The sequence below is a fragment of the Mytilus galloprovincialis genome, chromosome 3 (assembly GCF_965363235.1).
Source record: "Mytilus galloprovincialis chromosome 3, xbMytGall1.hap1.1, whole genome shotgun sequence".
NCBI classification, from domain to species: Eukaryota; Metazoa; Mollusca; class Bivalvia; order Mytilida; family Mytilidae; genus Mytilus; species Mytilus galloprovincialis.
The window spans coordinates 86,496,672-86,523,302 of NC_134840.1; the positions used below are offsets into that span (position 1 = coordinate 86,496,672).

The 26,631-nt window shown below is 31.0% G+C and overlaps 2 protein-coding genes across 7 annotated transcripts in view; one reads left to right on the plus strand and one right to left on the minus strand.

The window, feature by feature from the left end:
- The first annotated feature begins 2,588 nt into the window (after positions 1 to 2,588).
- LOC143069252 (uncharacterized) lies at positions 2,589 to 17,119 on the plus strand. Of its 3 annotated transcripts, none has more exons than XM_076243790.1 (3): positions 2,589 to 2,615; positions 9,657 to 9,764; positions 12,276 to 17,119. In XM_076243790.1, the coding sequence occupies exons 1-3, from the start codon at positions 2,604 to 2,606 to the stop codon at positions 12,840 to 12,842; spliced, it is 687 nt and encodes a 228-aa protein (XP_076099905.1). In that variant the 5' UTR covers positions 2,589 to 2,603; the 3' UTR covers positions 12,843 to 17,119. The 3 variants fall into 3 exon arrangements, 2 of the variants coding, with proteins under 2 accessions (XP_076099905.1, XP_076099904.1); XM_076243789.1 differs by lacking the exon at positions 2,589 to 2,615 and adding an exon at positions 7,251 to 7,456; XR_012976350.1 differs by lacking the exon at positions 2,589 to 2,615 and adding an exon at positions 7,642 to 7,780.
- Positions 17,120 to 20,812: 3,693 nt separating this feature from the next.
- LOC143069259 (disheveled-associated activator of morphogenesis 1-A-like) overlaps positions 20,813 to 26,631 on the minus strand; it is a 66,655-nt gene continuing 60,836 nt past the window's right edge. For all 4 annotated transcript variants that reach the window (XM_076243799.1, XM_076243796.1, XM_076243798.1 and 1 more), the window contains exons 26-27: positions 26,067 to 26,139; positions 20,813 to 25,592 (exon numbers count right to left, since the gene is read on the minus strand). In XM_076243799.1, the coding sequence (XP_076099914.1) occupies positions 25,426 to 25,592; positions 26,067 to 26,139 (240 nt within the window). In that variant the 3' untranslated portion in view covers positions 20,813 to 25,425. The remainder of the gene's footprint in view (positions 25,593 to 26,066; positions 26,140 to 26,631) is intronic.

The following is a 26,631-nucleotide window of genomic DNA, read 5'->3' on the forward strand; positions in this document are numbered from 1 at the left end:
GGAAGAATTTACCTAAAATTCTAGAAAACACAGAAAAACAAAAAAATAAGAAAAAATTAAAGAAGGCAAAAATGGACAAAAAAAAGGAAAAAAAAATAAAAAAAATTATTTGTTATTATTATATTCTTAAGAAGACAAAATCAGTAAGGCTTTTTGATATAAAGGATTTCGAAGCTGTTAGTATAACCCAGGTATAACCACATAGGCACTTGTCTCAGATTTTTTTTTCTGAGACAAGTGCCTGTGTATAACCATTAACTATCTATACACATGGAAAAAAGTATTGCAACACCAAATTGAAATTGAAATTAAAAAAACACTCTTTATTTTTTTGTGATATAATTTGGTAAAATAGAACTAGTTAAACATTATTTAAGTATCACCTGAGTTTAATCAATAAATATCGACTCGATAAGTTTTTATCTGCGCATGCAGCTACTGTACCCGTAAACAGCAAAACAGATGTTTTTATCCTCATTGTTTTCAACACTTTAAATAACCAAGTTTTTAAAGTTATGTGATTAACACCTTTTAATGGGTCCTTGAAAACTCTTAACTGCAGCAAGATGGCAGATTATCAGCATAAGAGAAGCAGGGATGTCGCTTAACAACTGCACGTATTGTTGGTCATCACCATTCCACTATAAATCGTTTTGAGAATAAAAATCAGGCAATAAACGCTGTTAAAGACCTTCCGAGATAATGAAGACCCCCTATACCATTTGCTAGGGAAAATCAAGCATAATGAAGGTTGGTCAGAAGGAAACCCATTGCATACAAGACAATCCTAAAAAGAGAGTGGTGGCCATACAGGAGTTTTTTAACAAGAACTGTTCGAGATAGACTCATCGCTACTGGTTATCGTGCGATAAGACAATTTCGGAGACTTTTGCTAACGAACAGACACACAGTTTTCCGTATCCAATGTAGTGCAGAGCTCGCCAAAGTTGGAAATTAGCATCGTGGAGGAAGATCCAATGTTCAAATGGAATTCGGTTCATCTTCCTTGGCCCGATCGTAGCCCGGATTTGAACCATATCGAGCATATTTGGGACACTATTGGGCGGAAAATGCGCGAAAGGACACCCCAGTTCAAACACATCATGAAATAAACAATGCCCTTCATCAGAAATGGTTGCTGCTTCCTTAGCAACAAATTAGTCGATTTATGGCAGGAATCAGAAGACGTTTAGATGCGGTTATCCGTTTGAATGGAGGCTGCGCACAAAGTACTAATTCTTTGGCGTATAACCATCAACCATGATGTGAACAGTCATCTGAAGATTAATTTTGAAATGTCTGACATTGTAAAGTTCGACTACAGTAAAAGTTGTAAAATGCATTTTTTTGTACAAAAAACACTTCATTTTGTTATTAAAATTGTGGTTATATAAATCATTTTTTTTTTTCAAACATTTTTTGTTCGTTTCAATGCCAATGTTATCATAAACTATGTTTCGATAATATTATACACATATTTTATTATATTTCATCCAAAAAAAGAGGCTGATTTTTCAAGTTTTAAAAAATCAAGGTGTTGCAATACTTTTTTCCATGTGTATATACAATGATTCAATTTTACACCTGCATTCATTCCTGCGAAGCTAGTTTATCTTCTTTTAAAATATGAAATGTATGTCAAGAGTATTTCTTCTGGTTAGATGTAGGTCTGCGTAGCTTGCATATGATACTATACAAATAAAAAAGGAAGGTAACTCAGACGAGAAACTTTTCTCCAAGTCAATAGTTACCTAGTTTTTGTTAAGTTAAAAGATTAATTAACACACCAACTTATGTTTTTGTAGATAATTTAGTTTCTTAGTTGTGCAATGATTTCAAACTTAAAAACAGATATTTATCTAATGATTTAAATGGAGAGCGGGGACACCTCATTGTTCAGAAGCTGATCACATTATATCATCACTTTTTTGTCCGAGGCTATTTGGATGGATCATTACATTTTAAATGCATTCTTACATTTAGTTATATTTTAGGCGCCGCATACATGAGCGGAAGAGCTATAAATTTCACATTATTCACGCGTCCGTCTGTCCGTCAACAATTTTGTAAACGAATATGCAAATGTATAGCATGTATAGGTAGGAGGCAAATTGACGATCAATGCATTTAAACGGGGACATATAGTTGGGACCCCTTTTGAAAAAAAAGCTGGATGCGCTACCGGCTTGACCTCTGAAAGATTTTTTTTTATATAAAGATATGTATTTTACAAAAATATTAATTCATGTGTATGAAATAAATTTTTGAGTGAGGCCGTATATGGACACCTGTATATAATCGCTTACTTTCACGTACGTTGCAAAATTAAAAGCGCCTATATATGGGTCAGACATCAACACAAAATATTACGCAGTATTACCAGTATAAGTATAAAATAAATACATAGTAAATGTGACTTTTGATAAACATTTACAATTGTCTCATTTGCAACCATACCACGTTTTCTTATTTTATATTTGACGTAAAATTGACCAGAAGAAAAGGAACAGAAACTGCACGAAACACAAGTTCAATCGACACTCAATAGAAAACTGATGACTTAGTAACACGAACTTCACCAAAACCAGTGTTGCCGGGTTCAGATGCTGAGATGGGTAAGCTAATGCTGATTCATAATGACAACCGTCATGTTTATCATGTTTTGGGTCCACAATGCTCTTCACCTTTGTACTTGGCTTTTTACTATTTTGATCTGAGCGTCACTGATGAGTCGTATGTAGACGAAACGCGCCACTCGGGTCTTAAATTATAATCCTGGTACCTTTGATAACTATAAGTACACAATCGACGAATACCCTCATTCGATGCTGTCTCATTCAAAAAAAAAAAAATAAAAAAATAGGACGTACGAACGAGTGGTAACGACAATTGGGAGATATCCATGGTCATCTGTGACGCATATATTTATATATTCCATTCAACCAACTTGTGAAGGCGTTTGTCATACTTTCAAAATATCTAGGAAATCATGATAGAAAACGCAACTCTGAAATATCGTATCCGATGGGAGATATTTACTCCATATGCAGGCCCTATTTGAATGGTACATGATTGAAATGGAAAGTTCACAATTCGAAAGATAAAATCGTCTCTTTCATTGTAAAGTTTCGTTCTCCGTCGACCGTCATGGTCAATTTCTAAATGTAAAGTCAAAATATGATTTACAGCGGATTCCATTGAGTGTGTAGCTAAAGGTAATATCTTTGGTTAGCTTGCTTGTTTGCTGAACCGTGAAGTCATTGTTAGGTTAGGTAAACTACCCTACTTTATAAATAGACTAAAATAGACTAGTCCTTCAGAAAACCATCTATCTGTCTGTTGGAATATGCTACTTTGAAAGGAGGGTAGTATACCTCACCTAATAATGACTTCACATTCAGCTAACAAGTAAGCTAACCAAAGATATTACCTTTGGCTACACACTCAATAGAATCCGCTGTAACTGCATGGTATTATTCTATGTTTGATTGAATACGTGCGTTCTACCGTCAGGGCCGTTAATGATTAGTATTTCAGGACCTCCATTACTCAAATGTATATATTTCTGGACCTTTATAACTACCATGATATATTTCAGGACTTCCACGATTTGACAATAAATTGATATCAATTGGTATTTATAAAGTTTCGCAATCTTATACTATGTTGTATTTAAGGAGGCTCGAGGGTATAAAATTTCAGAAAAAAATTAAACATTGTTTTTTCATTTCAAATTTTATTTATTACTTTTTTAGTTGTTACTCTATCATACAATACAATACAATACAATATTTTTATTGTCAACCAAGGACGCCCTAAGAAAACAGTATAATTACAAACAATGAATTACAATGATTATTATCAATTTTTAATGATATACAATGACAAACTATAGAATAGAGAAAATAAACACAAAAGCAAAATTAAAAATTTGGTACAAAAATCAACCAAACGAATTCAAATCGTTTTGGCCCCAGATGACTTTTAAAATGTATATATGTCATTGAAAAAGCTCCAAATTATCTGCCCTTTACCAAAAATGTCATTATTTCTTTTTTTACATTAAAATTGAAATATCTTTTTTAACTCATTGGTGACTTATATTTTTCAAGGAAGCTGTACTCAAACTAAACTACTGTAAAATTTAAACAATTTCTGTAATTTTGTTCTTTTTTTATTTCGATATTACCTCTATTTCTCCTATTAGTTCAACAGAAATAAAGTACCTATTACAGTACAAAAATGTATGCTTCTTTCGAAGGCAGATTGTGAGCTCAAATGAACGGTGGCCCAATATTTTTTTATTTTATTTTCCTATTAAGTATAGGATAAAGTTCTTTTTATAGAAAAATATAGCGAAATCCTATATTTAAAAAAAACAAAAAATAAATCACTCACGAACCCCCTTAAGTTTGAGGATGGTTTAGGTTTGAACAAGAACCCAGCCATGGTGTTTAAACAGCTTATTTACTTTTCATGTTGGATACACCAAATCAGTAATTGATAGTGCCATCAGTTTGACCCAAACGTTGGAGCGGCTTTTTTTTTTTTTTGTATAAATAAATAAACTATCCACCAACTCAGTTTCAACGAAGTGGGGTGTAAGCAATGTTATAGGCAACCAGTGGCGTAGCTAGGTAATTTTTACGTGTACGCCCGAACCATGCCGAGCAATCCAGTGATCCCAAATAGGGTCCATGCAGCGGGCTAGAGCTAAGGAGCGAAGCCCCCGGAATCTAAAGAGTTATCGAGAATGGATACCATTCCTGTCATTAAAAACTCATCAGTAGCAACATACTTTAGAATTTTAATGGTTTATTTGTTATGTTAAGTTATTCTTATTGTTAATTTGAAATATAATGGTCATTGGATTTAGAGAAAATGTCAAAACCAGTGACTTTTTAAATATGTTTAAAAGGAGCCGTGGGGTAAAGCACTCAACCAACAAACACACCTATTTTTATGTCCAAATTTCGTAAATGAACATGTAATAATTAATCTTCAGAGATTTTCAGGAGCAATATTAAATATCGTTAAGGGTTCTGCGGAACCCTGGTTCTCGTCTAGGATATTCCTCGCAAAAGTGAATCCATTTATCATAGATATAGGAAGATGTGGTGTGAGTGCTAATGAGACAACTCTCCATCAAAATAACAATATATAAAAGTTAACCATTATAGGTCAATGTACGGCCTTAAACACTGAGCCTAGGCTCACACCGAACAACAAGCTATAAAGGGCCCCAAAATTACTAGTGCAAAACCATTCAAACGGGAAAACCAACGGTCTAGTCTATATAAAGAATATTTATCAGTCTATTACAGGATTTTAAAAAAATCAAACATTTCTTTTGATATTTTTTCTTGATCTGGACTATTAGTTTTGGTCCAAGTTTCATGACAGTCTATAAAGGTTTATGCATTTATAATTTTTAAAAGCCATACAGTCTGTTAGTATTATACTGAAAAATGAATAAACAAATTTACTTTCAAAACTTTGCTTCAGACATAATTTGTAAAAAATTCTTGGATTCTGCTAATGTTTCATTTATTAATAACTAGATGAAGTTTTGACAAAGAAATTGATGTGTTTTTTAACAACATACTGAACCCAAATATTGACGCCGCCGACGAAATTTAGGATCGCGGCTTTGACTCGCTTTAGCGTCATAAATATGTCGTAGGCTCAACAAAACTTTAAAAAAAAAAAAAGAATCTCAGCAGATAATAAATTGCTTTAAACAAAAGGGAAGTCCGTATAGAACTCACTGTATAGATTCAGACTTGACAGAACATGAACAAATATAATATATGATACCATTTGGCTGAAAAGTAAATTTCCGCAATTACAAGATAATGAAGAAAGAATTATAAAGCTGATGTGCTTTTAACAAATTCTTTTTATTTTCTTTGATTAATTTTTTTTTTACCAAAATTCAAGTGTACGCCCGGGCGTTTTGACGTAAACGTAGCTACGCGCATGGCAACAACAATGAGACTTGAAAATAAAGGCAAGCCAACAGTAGTATACCGAGCTGTTCAGACGTCATAAATTGATTTAGAGAAAACGAATCTGTGTTACATACTAAAACCGAAGGAAACAAATCAACAAATCAAAGACATAATCTTTCAACCAGTTTAATTGATGTCTGGAGCTGGCATGTCAGTAACTGCTAGTAGTCCTTTGTTAATTTTTGTCATGATCATTTTCATTTTGTTTAGTTTCTTTTGTTACCTATTCTGACATCGGACTCGGACTTCTTTTAAACTGCGTTTTATTTTTATTATTTTATTTAGTTTCTGATATATTTTGGAGTTTAATATGACGCCCATTTTAACTGAATGAGTAGTGACACGTTTTTGTTTTGGGGCCAGCTGAAGCACGCCTCCGGCATTTTCTCACTGTGTAGAAGACCCATTGGTGGCCTTCGGCTTTTTGTCGGGTAACAGTTGTTGTCTCTTTGACACGTTCCCCATTTCCATTTCAGTCCAATTTTATAAGAGGCCATGCCAAGAAATTGCCTCCGTTGAAATTCTGCAAACACCCCATAGAGCAAATTACATGGATGATTAATTTTGACCATTTGGTATATGGCCGTGTTCTCAGCGACACGTACATGAAGGTCATACATTAATTTCTTGAATGAAATCAAATCTTTAGCTACTAATGACTGCCGTAAGGGGTCGACCGGAATTTTTAGCGAGGATTTCTTGGCATGCTGACTGAAAACAAAGGAACAACTGGAAAACTGCCGGGAGTGCAACAAAACCAACGTACATAGAAACGAACTAATTGCCGACGACAACTGCAATATTCCTGGCTTAATTGGTACAGGACACTTAAAAAAATCATATGAGTTGAACCTGATTTTATGGCTAGCCAAACCTCCCTCTTCTATGACAATGTAAAAAAAAATACCACTACAATGACAACACTACGGGAAAAAAACATTTCTAAAATGACAAAACCCATACCGACTGTAGTCAATCAGGAACATATATGACATATATATATTGACGGGACTTGACACTACCTGATTGTAGCCGATTTCATCGTCGCCTCATAGATATACTGTTACCAGGTCGGGTATATAATTTGTGAGGAAATATATTTGATACACTTTTTTAAAAAATGACCAATAAAAAAAAAGATCGTCAACTACGATGTTCATATACAACAATAGTGGGAACTGAAATAAAATGAAGAAATAATATTCACAAAACGAAATCTTGCCTTTATTCATTATTTTGTTGTCAACCTGAATATGAGCAGAGATAAAGTTGCAAAATCTAATGCATTGCATGAAAGCGAACAGCCTCTAGATCTATCAATACCACACAATGATAAAAACATTATAAAGCAATCGCTCAAAAGTTTAATTCAGACACGTCGACTTGCAGAAGGCAAGGGACTTTTGAACGTTACATTCACCCATCAAGAGGCGGCTGCTCATGAGGTACTGTTTCGGAACGGAACTGATAGTGTCGGCCGGAGTTTGAAAGATTGGAAAACAAAGCTACTGAAATAGCACATTTTCTGGTTTTTCCGCGATGTTTCAAATTAATGAAAATTTCCAAAAACAAATTGTCTAATTCAAAATGTGACACACTTATTTGTTATCCCAGTTATTTTTTATTTTCATTTGAAAAATATGGCCATGTTTTAGTTTACCCCAAGATGTATATCATGATTCATATGTCTCTGAAAGTCTGATTCTCATTACTGTACAGTTAAACATGCCAGGAATAACCATTAATTCGTGGATTATACTTCAATTCAGGTATAATCAACAATTTGACATATATAATGAGATACACCAAATTGGCAATTGAGGTACTTTACAAAATTATAGGTCCAGAAAAAATGCCTTAATGCAATATGGCATGAATGGAGCAACTGTTTGCATTTACCATAACAAGCTTTGATGACCACTTATAATATAGTCATGACATGCAATTGATTCAGACACTTTTTGTTCCACAATTTTCCCAATTCGACTGACAAATCATATAGTTGGAACTGACGCAAACTAATTAACCATTTGTGAATATCCTTCAATTTTTTTAATGAGGTAATATTAACATTTTCACAAAACCCAGCACATGGAGTAGGACGAAATTACATGTCATCAAAGAGAACTTGTCAAAGCTTATGATGGTAAATGCAAAAAGATGCTCAAATATTTCTTTTTTAAAAAAAATTGTGTTAAAAAATGCATTTAATATACCTCAATTGGTCTATCTCACTATATGTCAAATGGTGGAGTTGAGGTATAATCCACTAATCAAAATAATGGTTATTCTTGACCTGTTAAACCTGTGCATTTGTATATATATTTTGCATAAAATGTGTCCGAATTTGTCTTAAATGCAAAGTTTTGAAGAGTGAATCTGATATGAGTCTTACAATTAAACATAGTTGACAATATTTCCACATGTATGCGAAAAGAATTGAAATTTTATTGATTCAGAAACTATTAAACTAGATTATCATTTCTCCACTTCTTTCAATGCATTAAATTAAAGCTATTCAGATATTAATAAAACCATTTGTGAATCTTTTTTGATCCATTAAAAATTTCAGTTACCTTTTGAACAAAAAAACAGGGACTTTCTATACTACTGCATTTAGGAAAGTCCATGAAAAAAACATAGTTCAAGCTAAAAGTTCTTAGTCTGCTATCCAAAAAAATGTCTCCCTTTTGAAAATGTATGGGGAAGTTTCTCACTTATTATTTTCAATAATGTATACATGTATATTGCACTGATAATTTTGGAATTTTTGTTAAGATTATATTTCCTATGAAGAAAATCTCTCCATAATGCAGACACTCATGATAAAATTATATTCAGCCTATATTATAAACTTCAGGATGCATGCTAAGATTTTAGATCACAATTTCAAATAGTAGGTGTGAAAATAAAATTTCTTCTATAATTTCTAAGGGAGATAATTTTCAGTAGTCTTATATTGAGCTTATTTGGCCATATTGTGCTGTACAAGGTGTGAACTACAGAAAAAAAACTCTTCATAGATACCAGGCTAAAAATTTTGTAAGCAAGCTAAGTGATTTTTCTATAAAAGACTCATTTGAGAAGCTCAAATATAAAATTTGAAAAAGGACAAATAAACTTGATTAGGTTGAAGAGCATCAAGGACCTAAAATTCAGAAAGGGTTGCCATATACAGTATAATCTATTCCTGTGGTGGTGAATCCTTAGTATTTACAAAACTTTTGTATAAAGCTGTTAATTTATATGTTAAAACCTGTAAAAAAAACCAATTTGATGACATTTATAGACATGTTAGAGATGATGTATCACATGTACTTTGCAAATAACAAAAAAAAAATAATTTGCTGAGAATACCAAAAATTGAAAAAGGTAGAGGAAAGCAATGACACTGTTTCAAACAGTTAATAACTTGTGTTATAAACTCATAGAAAAGTCACTTATGATTTTCATGAAAATTAACAAATTTTGATAAATTCATGAATGTCTTTGAATAGACATGTATGAATATACAATGTAGACTGAATATAAGAACAACTAAATAATTTTTACAGTGTGGGTCTATTTTAATATATTAATGTATACCCAACATTTTCTTTTATCCATATCATTTTTAAAGTTACCTCTTATCATGTATGATTTCAGCTAACAAAAGAGGAGCAACTAAGACAGAGCGAGAGAAAGGAACAAAATAGAAGAGCTGCTCATAAATGTAGACAAAAGAAAAAACATAAGCTTGAATATTTGACAGTGGTAAGTTGACACATTTGTATAACATGAAATACAGTTACAACTAGATTGGTAATTGCTAACAATAACGGATGGCTCCCTCGTTCCCCCATTGCCCGGGTAATGGCAGCCATTTTGAAATCTTCAAAGTGAAACTGTGCATCTTCACATACACATGCCAGTTAACATTTCTGTAAAATTTTAGAAAGTTTGGAGCATTTTAAAATTTTGGAAATTTTTGCTGTTTCCATACTAGTAACAGTGACCATTTCCAAAATTCCAAAGACAGATGCCACATTGGCACATGCCACATTGGCACATGCCATATTACATATCCATATATTTCTATTCAACATAAATGTCAAAACTACATGTATAAAACTTATATAATACAACATTTGAAAGACCTACTTAGTTGCTTATATCCACATTATTTTGTCTCTGGTGTATAATAATAATAATAATAATAATAATAATTCTTTATTTAAAGAGGGTTACACAGTTAGCTATAAAGCTAATCTTCCCTGAGGCCCTCATGACTACAATGAAATATAACAAACAATTACAAAATATCAAACAGACACACATACATGAATAATGAAATAAAAAATTGTTATGAAATATACAATTTTCAAAACAGGTAAAAGTTACAAATTCATATATGACATGTATAGTATTGGCATCAACAATATCATAAGTTTGAGTAAGTGTGTGAAAATTATTATGCAAATAAAAAACGCACACCTTCTTAATGTTCCATCAAGTAATTTTTTAAATCTTTTTTGAATGAGCTTGTACTTGAGGTTGATTTTTTCAGGGATATTGTAAGTTATTCCATAAAATAGATCCTGAATATATAAAAGATTTCTTATAAAGCTCTGTTTTGGCTTTTGGAACTTGTAAATTTTTGCAAGAGGCATTTCTCAAATGATATTGGTTTATTTCTGGCATTTCTTTAAATTTTTCAGTGAGGTATACAGGGGCTTCATTCTTAAGGCATTTATGCATCAAAACTGATTTGTGGTATGAGATTCTGTTCTCTACTGTCATCCATCCAAGCTGTTTAAACAGTGGAGCTGATGATGAAAGTGGATCAGCATCTAAAATAAGTCTTGCAGCCCTTTTCTGCAATTTTATTATTCTAACTAGCTCATTTTTAGCACAACCACTCCAAATAATACAACAATAATCTATCAGTGGGAGAATATAACCATTATAAAATAATTTTCTTAGATCAATATTTAAAAATTTCTTGATTTTAGAGAGTAAAAAAAGTCTAGATGAAATTGATGAACATAAGTAATTAATATGGCCTGTCCAGGACAGATTAGAGTCAATTCTAACACCTAAAAAATTTTCAATTGATGATTTTTGAAGAATATTATTCTCAATAGTTAGAACTGGTTCTGCTTGATTTAAACGCAGCCTTTGTCTTGTACCTATAACCATACATTTTGTCTTATCCGAATTTATGAACATGCAATTTTCATGACACCATTTTTCGACACATTGGAGATCATCTTGTACTTTTAATTGCATATCATCAATAGTCTTTCCTGATGTATGCATAGTTGTGTCATCAGCATACAAGTCTGTATGGCAGTTTTTGATGTGTAATGGAAGGTCATTTATGAACAAAACAAACAAAATGGGACCAAGTATTGAGCCCTGTGGAACACCAAAATTTTATAAATTTTTTATCAGAAAACTGATTATTTATATGGACTTGCTGTGTTCTTTAACTCAAATATGATTTTAAAAAATCAACAGTATCTTCATGGAAGCCATAAATCAGAAGTTTTTTACATAGAATTTCATGATCAACAACATCGAAAGCTTTCTTAAAATCCAAGAGGACGACCAAATTGATATTTCCATTATTCATTTCATGTAGCCATTTATCAATAATATTAATGAGGGCAGTTTGACATGAATGATTGGGTCTAAAACCAGACTGGGAAGGGTGTAAAATATCAAACTTTGTCAAATATTTATACAGATGTTTAGATACATGTCTCTCAATTAATTTTGATAATGTTGGCAAAACAGATATTGGTCTGTAATTGCTAGCTACATTTTTTTCACCAGATTTGAAAATTGGAGCTACTTTGGCATTTTTTAAAACAGATGGATAAATACCAGTATCAATCATACGATTAAAAATGTATGTTAAGGAAGATGCTATGAAAGGAGCACTAAGTATACATGCAGTTGTATCATTGGCTATCATACCACATCTCAATATAAGTATATAACTTAACTGTTATATACTTATATTGAGACTTTGCATTTTGTTTATTTTTCAATAACTTTTTGAATAAAATCAAATTATTGTGAAATGCTTCAATTTCTTGGCCAAATGACATGAATGAGGCCCTTAAAAAATCTTTTCTTGTTTAAGTAATTAAGATCCCAAATATGATAAGATATAAATGTTTGCTCTTAGTATTTCTCTAACAAGTGTCTGCTATCAAAATTGAGAAATTTGAAGGATCAGTTCTTATAATTTTTTTAACCATTATCCACTTTTTACAGGAAAAAGATAAGCTGAAAAAGAGGAAGAAGTGGTTAGAACAGACTTTAATTTCACTAGAAAAAGAGAAAGACACATTGCTACAAACACTTAGGGAAGATGGAAACAAAGAAATGCCTGTGATAAAAAGCGAACCCAACACTGGTATTGATGGTAGTAATTCATCAATGATGGGGAAATCATGCATTTTACAAAACAGCAAATCTCATATTTGTTGTGAGTGTGAAAATCAGTCCCATGATCCAAAGAATTGTAATCAAAATTCACAATGCCAGTTCAAAGCCAAAGAGAGGCTGTCATGTGATAAACAAACACCAAATCAAACTTCTTTAGATAATGACGATAGACTTGCCTTTTTCAACTATTACATGAAAATGAAAGGCAATAATGATGATTGCTCAAATGATAAAGATTCTTTATTGGACAGTAGTCAGTCTAATAAATATTATTCTAGTATTGATGAATATGATGATTATAGTGATTCCGATAGTAGCGATAGCGAGGGATATTTGGTGATTTATGAAAGCGAGTCTGATTCTGATATGTTTAGCAACAGTCAGTCATCTTAGCAGATTGTTATTGCTAGATAATTAAAAAGTGCTTTAAATCAAATTATTACTCAGCAGTCAAGTCAATCAATAAAAGAAGATTGAAAAATAGAATTTGTTATTTTGATTTTGTGTGTTTAAAGATTAGTAAGGCCTCATAGCTTAAATAGCTTTAGTATTGTTACCGCTTGAAAACGCATGAAGAGGTTTAAACAATTTACAACAACCTTAGATGGACACATTTCATGTTCTTTAAGAAAAAGGAACTACTAGTAGTTTAAAACCATTGAAAACCAGTATTTTTTCATAACAGGGCATGTAAACAGAGTTTTAGATACTATTGTACATACATAGGAATATGATTCCATTTTTTTGTATAAATGTTGTATTTTTTTTTTATTTATGATAAAATTAAGTGGATTATATTTAAATTGTTACTTAGTTATATGATGTATGGCACAATGCAGCTTTAACAGTAATCTTTTGGCAATGCAAAATTAAAAAGAAGCCTAATTTTGGACAGCAACAGCCAAGTAGATTTGATAATTCATGGGTTATTATTTTATAGTTTGTCTTGTATTTTTTTTCATGAACTTTATTAAGTTTGTTTGTTATAACTGTTTTGCGCTGTTAAAAAGATCTTCTACTATATATGACAGCATTCAATCAAATTCAATTCAAGCCAGTTAACATTGCAACTGAAAAAATGGAACATCATTAGTTAGATACCTTTTTACCAACATCTGACAATGAAATATGCTTTCAGGTGTCAGACCACCAATTAAAAATCCCTATCTGTTCAACCAAATTTTGCAATTTTCACAGCTTTCTGAATATTTTACCTTAAGTTTAACTTCAAGGAAACCAGGTATATCCTGAATTGTACATGTATCACCTTCTACATGCCAATTTTCAACCAATGTTTAAAGTCTTGTAAGAAATATCTGATCTTGAAAACAAAGGTACTACCAAAATAATCCTGAATTGTTAATGCAAAGTCACCGACAAGTGAATTTTGGCTCAACATGGTCTAAATATATCTCCCTTTCACCAAAAGTTTCATTTCTGCAAATTTGTTGGTTAGTTTAAGTAAATAATGACATCAAATGCACAATTTTTTGTCCCAGTAGGCCTACATTTGTACTTTCACATACGTTCTAAATTGGAGGGAGTAATTGGTGGTCTGACACCTTCAATATAAATACCAACAAAATATAAAAGCATTGAAATTAAAAAGTAATATTTGACATGACACTACTGAAAAATTATGATATGTACATATGATGGAACTTCCTTGCCTTGCATTTATTTATATGTATACCCTGTCTAAAGAAAACAAGTTGGGAGTCTTGTTATGAAGTTAAAGATTTCTGATTTGCTTCTAGTTGCAAATGCAATGTACAATGTACAATGTACTTAGATATCATAATTATTTTTTAAAGAATAAATTATTAATAAGGGTTTCTTGTATTTAATGATTTTGTTGTCTTTATTGCTCAGGAATCCTGTATATTACTTACAAACAAAGAAATATCCTGTGTACGTGTGTTTAACTGAACTTAACATTTGAATTATGCTGTTCATGAAATTTATTTTATGGATGTTATTTGTGGATTGAGTACTATCAGTATTCTGCTTTCTAATTATTAATTGTAATAACTTTACTTTATTAAAAGATGACCGAAATTTGAAATATTATATAAACTTTACTATACATGTTAGATGTAATAAAGGGGGTTTCAAAAGTAACAAAATATAGTCAACACAGTAATGACATTTGTATATCAACATCCCTATCATAAAATTGCCTTTTGTGGTTGATTGATTGTAGTTTGCTTTTGCATGCAAAGAGGCTGCAATGCAGCAAGGTCTCTTTTGATAAAAGGAATACTATTTGTAAGTAATAATAATATTGTGTTAATGATATATGATGATATATGAGGTGGCCTTTGATGTTTTGTTGTACATGAACTAAGTGCTAATAATAAAGTTTGTTATACGTGTACCTTTAATTTTATACTGCAAACATAAGGTTTTCTTATTTATTAAAATGCATGATGTTTTATTTTTATGTGAGAACTGTTTTATAGGGCACTATTATTATGCTTTTTCAGGTAATAGATAGTTCAGAGGGTTGAACATAGTTTTCTTTTCCTTTTTTGTTTTATGACTAAAATCACAAAGACTTTTTTTTCTAGGACCATCCGGATCGTGATCAATAAATGGGAAATATTCTTATTGGGTAAATATTTGAATAAAATTCTCATAATAGATTTTGAAATTTTGTTGATATATTGCTGTATAAGAATTACACAATTTTGATGGCAAATAGCCACAGGTCTACATGTAAACTATATATAGACTTTGTTTATAATGTTAATGAATCTTTCTTGTAGACTATATATAGACTTTGTTTAAAATATTAATGAACCTTTCTGAAAGTGAAAGTGATAGTTCAGCCTTAATTTAACCTGCTCAAGAATAAGTATTGATATGTTGTATATTTATAAGTAACACAGGCAGCTTGTTATGTATGCTTTGTCATTCAAATGTATTACTGCATTAATTCATCTAATTGTCACATGATATTAGAGGGATATTTTATTTGAGAATATGTAAATAGCCATCACTAGTCTATCAGGACTATACAGAATCAAACAATTCATATTAGTTGTAGTCAAAATTAATATAAACATTATGTGAGAACTGATCTAAAATGTAAATGACTTAAGGTTTTCTAAGATAGAATGTACCTCATTTGAATTGCCATTTCAAACACGTCTGATCAGCTTAAATTTATTAAGATTGTCCTGCAGTTTTTAAGTTTGCCTCAACATAGTTGAGGAAAACAATGAAGAATCATTTGCAAACATGTGTGTGTCTGCATCTTCTTCAAAGTCATTTTTTGAAAACAGCTTTTCAACCAGCAAGATTTGGTTTTAGGTGCGTTTAAATTAGTCTTGCATATGTTTTAAGGAGAAAGTCATATGACCCATATTTCATAAGATTGTATGTCTCTGTCACTATACATGGAAGGATCCATTATATAAGTGTATGAATGTGTCATTTACTGTACACCAGCATTCAGGCAAATGAGAGGTACTGTAACTTTTTTTTTGTTAAACTTCATTGATTTGATTTACCGGTAGTCAAACTTCAATGTTCTTTTTCAGTCAATATACATGTATTGAACATACATTCTACATGTAGGAGAAGGATCAAATAGTGTATTATTAGCTGAAATTTGGTTTATGGACAAAATCTTTGGAATTATTAGTTTATTAATTCTTTATCAATCTTGGTTGAATGATGCAAATGAGACAAAGATGATTTCTATGGAAAATCAGCAGTGGCGGATCCAGAATTTTTCATAAGTGGGGGCCCACTGACCGCTCCAGACATGCTTCAATGATTCCCTATACAATCAACCAAATTTTTACCACAAAAAGGGGGGGGGGGCCTGAAAAACCCTTAAATCTGCCTCTGATTAGGTTAAAATTTCAAGGTCACAGTCACTTTTGATAGAGTGAAACTTTGGTAAAATTTTAACCAAATGGGTAATGTATGTTATGTTTTGAACTCTTACCAAACTTAATTTGATAATGCCCCTGAAAAACAAATGAAAAAAAAATCCTATATAGATTTTGAGGTTGCTAGGTCAGAGGTCACAGCAGCAATTCTTAAACAGAATTTTTGGGGAACATTTTGGTTTTCTGTAGGATATCCTTTGAACCATATGTCCACCTTCACCTAAATCTGCTGAAAAACACTTTGAACAAGCTTGATTTGATTCTTTGTCATTAAATCAAAGGTTAAGTTCACAGTTCTTACTTACAAATAGACTGAATTTTTTGGTACACAACAAAACCTGATGAGCTGAACTTAGATCTTTACCTATCTGCAGTGACTTATACACCCAAGTGAAAAAAAAAACAAATACTTGTCTGGTATATCGGTCAAAGGTCAAGGTTACAGCAGTAATTAATAAACAGAAATTAAGGCATTTTTTGTCATTTATCATTTGACGTAAATTATAAGTTAACTTTACCGGTATATGTTCTATATATTTTCCGAAAAAATGTTTCATCCACTGTAATCTATAAAGATCACAACTTTGCTTCTGCACCCTTGGTGCCTCTGTATTTTTTTGCTTTTCTAACATTGATTTATTTAGTCAAATGGTGCAGAATGAGATGCACTTTGTAATCACAAATTACCTATGTTTATATTATGGCTTTTATGCATGAATTGCAGTTACATGAATATAAAGTGCAAAATAAAGAATATTATATAAATGTTTTTGATTTTATTTTATGTTAAATGGTTAAGTTAAAAATCTGGAGGAAAAAACCCAATGTAAGTTATTCTATGACCTTGTGAAACAGTTTTGAAAAAAACCGTTGTTGGTCCTTATAGAAATAAGGAGATTGGTTTGATTGCTAATAAGACCACAATTCACTTATGTTCAAGTGTAGTGGATGTAAGCAATTATAGGCAACTACAGCCTTTAACAATGAGAAAAGGACATATTGTATGGTCGACTTTTACAGGCACGGACATGCAAAATATTCAACTGAGAAAACCAACAGCCTAATTTATAACAAAACAATTTGCAAAAAACAAATATGAAAGACATGAACCAGCCACAACCACTGAAGTACAAGCTCCTGCCTTGGGACAGACACATTTATAAAGAATGTGGCAGGGTTAAACATGTTTGTGATAGCTCAACCATGGCCCTAACCTGGGATAATAGTGTAGCAGCACAACAAAAGAACAAACTGTTAAAATCAGTTGAAAAGGCTTGACCCATCACATGGATACAAATAGAAATACATCTTACAAAAACACAAGAGTGGACATGTACAGGTACTTATACTGTAGAAACATTAATTTTCGTGGGGTTAAAATTTCGTGGTTTTGTCTCTAAGATTTCATGTGGATTTAATTTTGTGGTTTCCTTAAATGTAAGTGGTATTATATGGAGGTTAAATTTTTGTTGGGTTATAATTTCGTGGATAAATTCTTTCCACGAAATAAACGAAATTAAATCCTCCACAAAATTTTCTGCTTTTACAGTACATCCAAAAAACAAAAAGACACTTAAGTACAGATCTGAGAGTACTTATTGACAGCTAATTCAAATCCAATACCCTTGTATTCTTTTACTTCTCAGACTTACCAACATGACCTCCATTATCATTAAAGTAGAAATAAAATCACATGAGTGGACATACAGAGCATTAATTTTTATAGGTTTAACATATAGTTGTGCCGTAAGTAGTTACAGACTGCAGTTGATACACTTGTGCCCTCAATACATTTGTACATGTATGCCCATCTCACCAGAGTCACCAAAACTTGACTTATTTTTTATGGTTGATTTATTCACATTTTCTGAAGTTATTCTGTTATTATCATAGTCGTGTATTTAGCTCACCTAGCTAATATGGCTATTTTTAGCTATTGCCATCAAATTGCTTTATGGTCTTTACACTATTTTTGCTGAGTTTTGTCGCAGAAAGCTCGACATATGATTGTGATCTGGCGGCAGCAACAGCAGCAGCAGTGTTGGTTAACTTCTTCAAAGCTTCATCTTTTAGAAGGTTGAAGATCTGGATGCTTCATCCATTGTATATAGATGCCTTATGATACAAGGTTTCCATCAGTCACTTGTTCATTGTCCTTGACCTCATTTTCATGGTTCAGTGACTACTTGAAAAAAGTGTAATGTTGATTTCTTCCTTTTTATGAGCAATAGGATAACTATATTTGGTATGTGCATACCTTGCAAGGTCCTCCTGCCCATCAGACAGTTTTAACTTGACCTCGACCTCATTTTATGGATCAGTGAACAAGGTTATTTTTTGGTGGTCAAGTCCATATCATAGCTACTATGAGCAATAGGTATGGATGGACTGTAAAGTGTTCATGTCCAATTAGCAGGTGTCATCTGACCTTGACCTCATTTTCATGGTTCAGTGGTTGTAGTTCAGTGTTTTGGTCTGTTTCTTCCTATACTGTATTCAAAAGGTCTACTATAGTTGGTGTATGGAATGATTTTAAGGTGTACACATGTCAGTCTCACAAGTTTTACTTGACCTTGACCTCATTTTCACAGTTCATTGCTCAGTGTTAAGTTTTTGTGTTTTGGTCTGTTTTTCTTAAACTATAAGCAATAGATCAACTATAGTTTTTGTATGGAAGGATTGCAAGCTGTAAATGCCTGCCATGGTTCATCTGACCTTGATCTCATTTTTGTAGTTCATTGGTCAATTTTTAGTTTTCTTGTATAAGTCAGTTTCTTAGAAACTATAAGCAATAAGTCCACAATATTTAGTGTATTGAATGATTGTAAGGTGTACATGTATTACTTGTTTTGTTTATATTACCTTGACCTCATTTTCTTGGATTATGTTAAATTTATGTGATAGTTGTAGTAAAGCTTTATGTTTAGGACTTTCAACATAATGTCAATGATTAGTAAAGAGGGCGAGACATTTCAACTTGTTCACTCTTGTTCCTTTTAGTTATCTTATATGAAACCACCTAGCCAAAATTTTACAAACCTTTTTATGACTAACATATAAAAGGCAATTCATAAATTGATCCAATGAAAAACATGGCAATCTGTGGCAAGCTTTGAATGATTGAGCATCTACACTTTGGCTAACTTTTGTCAAGGTGGATGCCAAATGTGCATGATAATAGTAATTTACAATGTCACTTTGAGTATGGGATTATAAACTTGAGACTCGTGGAGGCTAGAATGTAGCAGGTTTTATAAATAGGTTCAGATATAACAAAATTTGAAACAATCAAAACAACAAAAAAAAAAAGTCCCAATTTGTAACCAGAATAGCAGGCTCCTGACTTGGGACAGGTACATAAAGAATGTGGCAGGGTTAAATATGTGTGTGAGCTCTTAACCCTTTCCTTCCCTAGACAAGTGTCACCAGATCAATACAAAAGCATAAACAACAAGAGGCTGTCAGAGAGACAGCAAACCGGATTTATAAACATTCATTTGTGTCCTGGTATTTTTCAATTTCACAAGGACCATAACTGATGATATCAAATTTGACCTCCATTTTGTCATCAGTAACAACATATTAATATTTAATAAAAGTCAAAATCGTCATTATTGAACTTGACCTCCATTTTGTTGTCAGTAACAACATATTCAAATTTTAAAAGGTTTGGTTGAACGGTTCATGAGTAAATGCACGGACACAACATTATTTAAACTTTCAAGAACCGTAACTCCTGAACGGTAAAAGTCAAAATCGTCATTATTGAACTTGACCTCCATTTTGTTGTCAGTAACAACAAATTAAAATTTTAAAAGGTTTGGTTGACTGGTTCATGAGTAAATGCACGGACACGACATTTTTTAAACTTTCAAGAACCGTAACTCCTGAACGGTAAAAGTAAAAATCGTCATTATTGAACTTGACCTTCGTTATGTTGTCAGTAACAACATATTAAAATTTTAAAAGGTTTGGTTGAACGGTTCATGAGTAAATGCACAGACACAACATTATTTAAACTTTCAAGAACCGTAACTCCTGAACGGTAAAAGTCAAAATCGTCATTATTGAACTTGACCTCCATTTTGTTGTCAGTAACAACATATTAAAATTTTAAAAGGTTTGGTTGAACGCTTCATGAGTAAATGCACGGACAACATTTGGTTGCCGCCCGCCCGACCGCCCGCCGTACATCCCCAAATCAATAACCGACATTTTTGACACAAAACCCGGTTAAAAATTAATACAAAGCACCAATTAAGAGTAACCACAATTACTGAAAACTAGAAACGAATGACAACTAATAAATAAATCAGGTCATCCAAGACTAAAGTATCAATCAACACACACCCAACAGATTAATTGTAACAATTGTATATGTCCTCCAGTGGCAAGCTTCATCATTGGATAACATTTTCAAACTTTGAGATGACGGTTTACTTGTTTCAAAAGATAAAACTATTTGAATTTCAATGGTTACAAAATTTATTGTTACAAAATTAACAAAAGAAAACTTTCATAACACAATAAATGTAAATATATAAATTATATAAAATAAATGCTGTATAAATAGTACAAAATAACAAAATCATACCACAGACACACACAAATCAGATCAGGTGGTTTGGTTTCTATTGCCCTTATAACTCATTGCACAATCACCAATCAGAAACAAATCGAAAAATCCTGCAACTTTTTAACTGCTGAGCATGATTTTGAAAAAAGGAAAAGAAAGAATGTAAAATTTTTAAACACTTCTCGTCATAATTTTGATTACTTTCATACATCATTTAGAATCTGTTAAAATATAATACTCCTTTAAACAACAAGTTTTAAATGTTATATAATTTTTCATAAGTTGTAATATGTTAAAATAGAACTGTTAAATATGATACTGTTGCTGGATTTTCCAAATTGCTTCTATTATTTCCTAATATCAATATATACAGATATCCATGTAAAACATGGTAAGATATCTAAGAGCAACTCACATGGAAATATGGAAAACAAAACCAATTAGAGTGAAACTATTCCATTCATTAATTTGTATTTCTAATGTAAACTTTTAACATAACAGTGTTTTTTCTTTACATCTAAAGCTTAGCTAAAAAAACAGTACAAGTGCAAATACATTGTCATTAAAACTGTTAAATTATACAAAATACATGTACATATTTAAATACAATGTGTATGTAGTAAATTGTAAACAGATTGATGTTTAACACCACGTTGCGGTATTTCATTGCAGACAGTTTTATTGGTGGAGGAAGCAGGATTGCCTGGAGAGAACCACCTGACTTCCATAGAATTGTAATTAGAAAAGAGAGGAAATAATTAATTATTTTTAAATAAAGTAAAGGAAATAAGGATTCACAAAAGAAATAAAATGGCAGTAAACATTTCACAGAGAACACAGATCAATTCTATAGTACTATATCCTATAACATGCATACACATTCATACCACATTCTTACAATAAGTCAAAACATGTGACTGGTAGTTCGAAAGAAATATATAATCAGAAAAAAAGTTTTGTATTGTATAAATAGTGTTATTATATTTTTCTTATTATACTATATATAGCTAGCTGTAAAAGGGATTATTCCAGGACAAATCATTTCAAAACTAAATGATATTAAAGGGTACAAAATTACAATCAAAGTATTTAAGTGATGAAAATTTGTGTTTGAAATTGCTAAAGTTTTATGCTATCAAAGTTAACTGGCTTTTATGACCTGATGAAAATCAAAGGTATAGAATTTTTAACACTCTAGTTTGTTTTGAGAAAAACAGGAGTTTCATCCAGAAAAATATATAGAGATCTTGGATTGTATGTCTTTTGGTATAAATTACTAAAACTTATATCTACACTATAAATGAACATGATTCACTGGTCTTTAAGTTATGGCAAGATATAATATGAACACATTGACAAAATTTAAAAAATCTTAATTGAAAGCTGAAAACTTTGAACAAATAGGGAATTTTTTCTATATCTATATTCAGATTATTAGTAAATTAAAATATTGCACCTTACAAAAACCAAGCTATTGCATCAAATGAATAAGCTGAAAATCTGATATCTTTTGATCTGAAACTTGTGATTTATGAAAAAAACGGATTTCAATGTTTTGAAATTGAGGTAACTTTACTGAAATACAATCTATTCATTTTTTAAATGTTATGTTACAATCTATTTTTTTTTTAAATGTTATATATGAAGCAGCATATGAAATGACATTGAATAGGTTTAATTGGCACATAATTTATAAATATAATATCAGCAGTTAAAAATTGTTATATTATGTAATTGTCAGATACATATGTTATTGAAATAAGGTACAGCCTTGTTTGACCTATATAGTATATAATTAAATCAAAGTATAATAAATTGTCCATTTTTAAATAGCAGCAGCACCATACAACAAAATATGTCAAAACATTTCTTTTTTTTTTTCTCTTTTTGCTGTTCCAAAAGATTACACATAAAAATAAACAAATATCACTGTTCAAAGTAAATCTATAATTATGCAGTGTCAATATTTAGATAAATTTATCAATACATTTAATATGATGACAGACTGCAACCACGATATAACCTCTTTATTTGCATCCCCCTTCAATAAAATAAACATAAATGTGTATTATGTATAATACAACCTATACTGATACAAACTAATTGTAACTAATAGTAAATAAACTATGTATAATACTGATTACAAGTACAGTCATGGTTTAGGTATAAGAGAATACAAAAGTACTTAATAAATAAATCTATGAATTTTAGGTACATAAATCACAAGACAAATTTGATGGTTTATATGAATTAAACAATACATTGAGTAATCTGTAAATTAAATCTTTTCATCAATCGTAAGTACTTGATATATATATACTTCAATTTTGTTCTAAACATTTAAAATTGTTCACTGGAATTTTAGTTTGGTCCTCACTGAGGTAATGACTTAACAAAGTTAAACTTTCTAGTACAATATAAATGATACAGAGGTAGCATATCTTGGAAATTTGCAAATACCTGAAAATCAAACCAATGCTTACAAATGATACCAAAGAAATATACATGACCAAATATAAAACTGTCAATTACATGTGAAACTACGATATCTGATTTTGATTGTAAATACAAAGATTGCTCTACTTTTCATGTACTGAGTCATTCATGTTGTAACATTTTCTATTTAAAAAAATCAAACCTGAAAAAATAGAAATTGACATTACGGTTTCATCGCATACATAACAGCTTCTTTAAAAGCTACTACAAATAACAGAATTTGCTAATTTAAGAAAATATGCATCAAGTGGTTTTCAATATAAACACTAAATTTGAAGATAGAACAGTCTTCACTATCAATACAAAATTTATCAAGTAAGCAAATGAAATTTCAGTAGACTAATCTACATGGGCATATGACATTTGCGCCGATTTTTAAAATTTTCATTCTTTCATTTGCGGCAATTTCATTTTTTCATTTGCGCCGATTTTATATTTGCCCCTAATTGGATTTACAGGTAAGTTAATACTTGTACATGTACTATACAGTTAAGGTATATTGGTAAACTCTGGTTAAAAACATAGGTTTTAGTTAATTTTGATTCATATTGTTCTGAACTTTGCTGTAACACGATGGACATATTGCACATTGCGACGAGCCGAGGAGTCAATTTTTTAACCATCAACGGTTATACACATAATTACGTAAGCCAGACAAATATAGAAGAGTCGAAATCACAAGAAAGGAATATATTAGATGTATCGACTATAAATACCCAGCAACAACAGATTTATGGTTTTAATGTATTCCGTTTTAATGGATTTGAATGCTGTAAATATAGATTTTCAATTCGTCATTTTAGTATAAACCAGAGTTTTTTTTATCTAAGGATTTTACTTTTTGATTTTAAAGTATGTGAATATAGTGTAACTGGCTAACGGAAGAGTTCTATAATATTAAATGAAAAATAACATGACTATGAATAAAATCTTGAAAAAAAATCTTGGATGTTGTCTCATTTGCACTCATACCACATATTCTTATGTCTATCCACCTGTAATTAACCTGTAATTTATCTGTAAAAAAATCGGCGCAAATGAAAACAAAAATCGGCGCAAATGAAATGCAGATCGGCGCAAATGCAAAACGCCGATCTACATGATCCCACCCACTTTAAGGAAAATGTCTTATATCAACCTTTTTACACCTGTGAATAAATGAGCAATTAAATAAACAAGATAGGAAACTAAATATAAATATAATACTAATAACAGTCATTACTATAACAACATATCAGGGAACAACAACTATAATAATACATTCAGTGAACTGTGTAAAAAAAGTTATTTAAGTAACTCTGCCTTTCATTTCCTTTACTGTACAATTGTATACTTATTTCAGTTTGAATCAAGATTGTATTATTATCATTATTAAGAATCTCAGCATCAGAAAGGTATTGCTTATCAGCCAGATACCATGTCATTTTTCTGATTTAATTCTAAATTAAATTCAAACTGTTTCATGAGATTTTATTTGTGTAGAAGTAATTTAGTGATATTGTAATAAAGTATATCAGGTTTATAAATAAATATTCATAGATAGAGAAAGTAATATATATTATGTCTATAAATAATTGAAAAAAATTATCGAGCATTTTTTCAAAATAAAGTTTAGTCTAATAATAAATACTACTTCTCTTCAAAGTTAACTAATATCATTTTGCAATTATGTCGGAAAGCAGAACATAATTCTCAGATCATTCTTTTCAATAAATTTGTATTTTCTTTTAATTAATGCCATTTCAAAGTCAAGATAATTTTGATTTAAAGTAAGAATATCAAAGCCTGGAACAACTGAATGTATGAGATTCCATTTCATTCAGTTTTACAATCCTTCCATACGAATTTCAATGAACACTTGTTTGTAATGAAAAACTACAATTCTACTATTGCATGTGCATAATTTAAAAAAATCATTTTGTTACAATAATTAATGAGAGCACTAAGTACACAACCAATACAATTTAAGACCACATGACATACGTTGCTTGTTAACTGACATTTATTGTTCAGTAAGTATGGCTCTGGCAGTTTTCATTGCACCAGCTCTTTCTCTTGAATTTTCTCTTTGAGGAGTTACAGCTCTTTTTCTATTTCTTCTCATCTTTGACAAATCTTCTCCAAATACATCTCCTGTCCTTAATGCTGATATAAGCTCGTCAAATTCGCCTACAGCAATAAAGACAATATGTAAAATGTGAGTGGTTTATCCAGATAGCAAGGTTACAATTTGCTACCGAAAACAAATTTTACTTATAAATGAGTTTTTTAAGTAAAACAATTAATTAGTCTAGAAAAAGTATCATCAAATTTAATATGTGGTAAAACAAGCAATAACTAAAGGTGGGTAGGTGGCTAAAAGCAATTGTAATGTTATGTTAGTGCTTGAAAACTGTCTTATTGCACTGTTTTACAAAAATTGAAATTCTATGAATTTTTTTTATAAAAATTTAAACTTTTCACATATAATGTTTCTTGAAAAGGCTATTAATTTAAGTGAGGATCAACCTAATTTAATTTACTATTTACACTAAAATTAACCACATGCAAGCTAGATCCCTAAAAAACGTTCTACTTGAACTCTTATCACCAATATAAAATGAGCAATATTAACTTTGAGTAGTTATTTTACTGCAAGATTACCTTTGGCAGACCCAGCTTTGCCATTTGAATTCTCCCCTTTTTTCATTCTTGATTTTTCTCTTTCTCTTCTCATCTAAAAATAAGACATTTGGACATTATCAATACAATTTGTATTATCTTTAAAACAAATAGGCCCAAAACACATATATCACTGTTCTCGTTCTCTTCTAAACAAAATGACAATGTTTTTCAAAGATTTCTCCAGAACATTAATTTGCTCAAAGGATACGAATACAAAAATGCAGAAATGAAAAATATGTTTGTTGCTTTTGATTATAAACATTGCAGTTGTGAACAATTAAAAAACAATAAGTCCTTTCTTTTATTAAAGACTAAATATTATTTAGTTGATATCAGGAACTTAGTGCCCTAATCAGATGCAGAACATTATGCCTCTAACAAACAACAAACAGACATTCAAATTGTTGTTAAACGGCATATAAATAGTTGGTTAGAAGATTTTATGAAGCCATTCCACAAGCATTTATAGAATTAACTAATCATATTCTCAAAACCACAATATTGCTAAAATAGAAATTTTCAAACAAATATCAAAACTACATTT